Source organism: Protobothrops mucrosquamatus, unplaced genomic scaffold (genome assembly GCF_001527695.2).
Source record: "Protobothrops mucrosquamatus isolate PMUCROS unplaced genomic scaffold, P.Mucros_1.0 scaffold134, whole genome shotgun sequence".
Classification (NCBI taxonomy): Eukaryota; Metazoa; Chordata; class Lepidosauria; order Squamata; family Viperidae; genus Protobothrops; species Protobothrops mucrosquamatus.
The window spans coordinates 983,766-987,507 of NW_015386501.1; the positions used below are offsets into that span (position 1 = coordinate 983,766).

A 3,742-nucleotide genomic window follows, 5' to 3' on the forward strand; every position below is an offset into this window, starting at 1 on the left:
AGCAAGTGGTCTTTCTGTATACATTGAAAGTCAAAAATATATCTGTAAGGGACAGATTTTAACTCCATTGGGAGTTAAATTTAATAGCTTAATATCACATTTTACATCAGTTATATCTTCCAAGATAATCTCACCTAAGCCACACTGGAATAGTGTAACAGATATAACTATGGCTTATGTAACTAGATGGCTCATGCACGGATGCGTCACAAGACACAGTTGTGCAAAATATGGAGACCCAATTTGGTGTAGTGATTAAAGTTCTGGTCTAGAAACCAGGAGACTGAATTCTAGCTGGCTGGGTGATTATGGGCCAGTCACACACACTCAGCTCAACACATCACACAGAGTTGTTGTGGAGAAAAAGTAGCAGGAGGGAGTATTATGAATGTTTGCCTCCTTGAGTTACTTAATAAGTAATAAAGGTAGGATAAATAAATAAAATTTAATTATTTGTTTTTTTGTAAATAAATAAAATAAATGTTCTCCTTGTCACCACTGCAACTTAGCAATCAGGGACAGCTAATGATCAAAAACCCCTGTTATAAATTTGCTCTTTCAGGAAGTAGAGCTGGAAATAGAACAGAACAGAATAACAGAGTTGGAAGAGACCTTGGAGGTCGCAACGTCATGTGACGTGTTGCGACGTATCGCAACTTTTTTTCCATTGCCGGCAATAGGGTGGGCATGGTTTCGGCATGATGCATCCAGCCTAAGGGCCAGCAGTTTGACACCCCTGTTCTAGTCCAACCCCCTGCTTAAGCAGGAAACCTTATATTATTTCAGACAAATTGTTGTTCAATCTCTTCTTAAAAACTTCCAGTGTTGCATTCATAATTTTTGAAGACAAGTTGTTCCACTGATTAATTGTTCTAACTGTCAGGAAATTTCTCCTTAGTTTTAGATTGCTTCTCTCTTTGATTATTTTCCATTCATTGCTTCTTGTCCTGCCTTCAGGTGCTTGGAGAAGAGGTTGACTCTCTCTTCTTTGTAGCAGCCCCCTATCATGTCACCCCTAGTCCTTCTTTTCATTAAACTAGACATACCCAATTCCAGCAACCATTCTTTATATGTTTTAGCCTCCAGTTTCCTAATCATCTTTGTTACTCTTCTCTGCACTCTTTCTAGAGTCTCAACATCTTTTTTATATCTGGCAACCCAAACTGGATGCAATATTCCAAATGTAGCCTTTTGTTGTTAGTTGTGAAGTCATGTTCGACCCATCACGACCCCATGCATAATGTTCCTCCAGGCTTTCCTGTCCTCTACCATCTTCTGGAGTCTATTTAAGCTCACGCCTACTGCTTCAGTGACTCCATCTAGCCACCTCATTCTCTGTCGTCCCGTTCTTCTATTGTCCTCAATCTTTCCTAGAATTAGGCTCTTCTCCAGTTAGTCCTTCCTTCTCATTAGGTGGCCAAAGTACTTGAGTTTCAACTTCAGGATCTGGCTTTCTAAAGAGCAGTCAGGGTTGATCTCCTCTAGGACTGACCGGTTTGATTGCCTTACAGTCCAGGGGACTCACAGGAGTCTTCTCCAGCACCATAGTTCAAAGGCCTCAATTCTTTTGTGCTCAGCCTTTCTTATGGTCCAGCTTTCATAGCCATACATTGCAACTGGGAAAACCATGGCCTTGACTATATGTACTTTTGTTGGCAGGGTGATGTCTCTGCTTTTTAGTATGCTGTCTAGATTTGCCATAGCTTTCCTCCCCAGGAGCAAGCGTCTTTTAATTTCTTGGCTGCAGTCCCCATCTGTGGTGATCTTGGAGCCCAGGAAGATAAAATCTGTCACTACCTCCATTTCTTTCCCATCTATTTGCCAGGAATTGAGGGCCGGATGCCATGATCTTGGTTTTCTTAATGTTGAGTTTCAAGCCAACTTTTGCACTCTCCTTCTTCACCCGCATCAAGAGGCTCTTTAGTTCCTCTTCACTTTCTGCCATTAGAGTGGTAACCTGCACATCTTAGGTTGTTGATATTTCTCCCGGCAATCTTAATTCCAACTTTTGATTCATCTAGCCCTGCCTTTCTCATGATGTGCTCTGTAGGTTAAATAGGCAGGGCGATAGAATACAGCCTTGCCGGACTCCTTTCCCAATTTAGAACCAATCTGTGGTTCCGTGTCCAGTTCTCACTGCTGCTTCTTGACCTGCATATAGATTTCTCAAGAGACAAATAAGATGGTCTGGTACTCCCATCTCTTTAAGAACTTGCCACAATTTGTTGTGATCCACACAATCAAAGGCTTTAGCATAGTCAATGAAGCAGAAGTAGATGTTTTTCTGGAACTCCCTAGCTTTCTCCATGATCCAGCGTATGTTGGCAATTTGATCTCTANGGGCCCTGGAGGCGGTGAGTGGCCCTGCGGAGAGGCAGGGTGGGGGCCGAGCGGGGGCGGGGGCGGTTTTTGGGCACTCGGTCTCTAAAAGGGTCGCCATCACTGGGTTAAGGCATCAGGTTAGAAACCAGGAGACTGAGTTCTAGTCCCACCGTAAGCACCAAATCAATTAGTCACTCTGTTTCAACCCTGGAAAGGAGGCAGTGGGAAACCATTTCCAAAAACCTCACCAAGAAAATTTCAGGGATCATTAGTCATCAGGAGTCAAAAACTGACTCAAAGAAATATATTCAGTTCTGAATTGAAGAAGCTTCTTGGATGAGAAAAGAAACGTTTTCAAGAAAAAAACGAAGTCCATTTGCCTTTTGAAAAGCACCTTTGGGACAATTATGACCTGGATTATTGAGAATCTCTATAGACATTATTCCATGAACTTACATTCTTTTTTTTTCTCACATACACTTCTAAAGTCTGAGTAGGTTGAAAAATGTATGCATACATGTATGCATGCATGTATGTATGTATGTATGATTAATCATTTACCTGTATTCATAATTCATTTGTCAAAAGTGTTTCTGTATGCATGGCATACATTTTTCTCTTTCTTCCCCCCTGCCAGGTAAAAGATATTGGGGAATATTTCAAGAATCATCTCTTAAAGTCAAGACATAGAGGAGCATTTGAGCTAGCTTATGCTGGCTTTGTAAAACTTACTGAAGTATTCTCAAGGTAAAGTGTTCTATCTGTTATGAACTCCTTTATTTTTAAATCTTATCTGAAAGTAGCCATTGCTTATCTGGATTTATTGTCCTTTTTGCAGAAATTTTGAGGACAAATTTTGGTGCATTTTACCTGCACCAAATAATGTCTTCTTTAACCAAAGTACCTCCTCACTTTGAATTTTCTCCAAGGTAAATGTCATCTATAGAATCAGCCAAGCCTTCAGAGTGATGGCTTTTCTCCCATGGAACCAGTTGTTCCCTGATATCTAGACTGTTCCCCCATTGTTGTGTTTCCAAAGACTTTGAAGAGATAGTCCTCATCTGAGAACAAAGAGGATTGAGCTATTAGGAAATGTTGTTTCAAATACTATGATTTTATTTTAATGCTTTTGTTGTTTGTTGCAAATCACTCAGAGCCATTTTGAACTCTGTGGTCTTCAGCTTATAGTAAGTGAAAGAATAAATGATAATTGAAGCAAAAAGCAAGTGGTCTTTCTGTATACATTGAAAGTCAAAAATATATCTGTAAGGGACAGATTTTAACTCCATTGGGAGTTAAATTTAATAGCTTAATATCACATTTTACATCAGTTATATCTTCCAAGATAATCTCACCTAAGCCACACTGGAATAGTGTAACAGATATAACTATGGCTTATGTAACTAGATGGCTCATGCAC

General features: G+C 40.1%; 1 protein-coding gene across 1 annotated transcript in view; it reads left to right on the forward strand.

The window, feature by feature from the left end:
• Nucleotides 1-3,069, forward strand: part of THADA (THADA armadillo repeat containing) — a gene marked incomplete at its 3' end in the record, with an annotated part of 37,295 nt that extends 34,226 nt beyond the window's left edge. Inside the window, exon 21 of the mRNA XM_015813081.1 lies at nucleotides 2,960-3,069. Coding sequence (XP_015668567.1) covers nucleotides 2,960-3,069 — 110 coding nt within the window. The remainder of the gene's footprint in view (nucleotides 1-2,959) is intronic.
• Nucleotides 3,070-3,742: the final 673 nt, after the last annotated feature.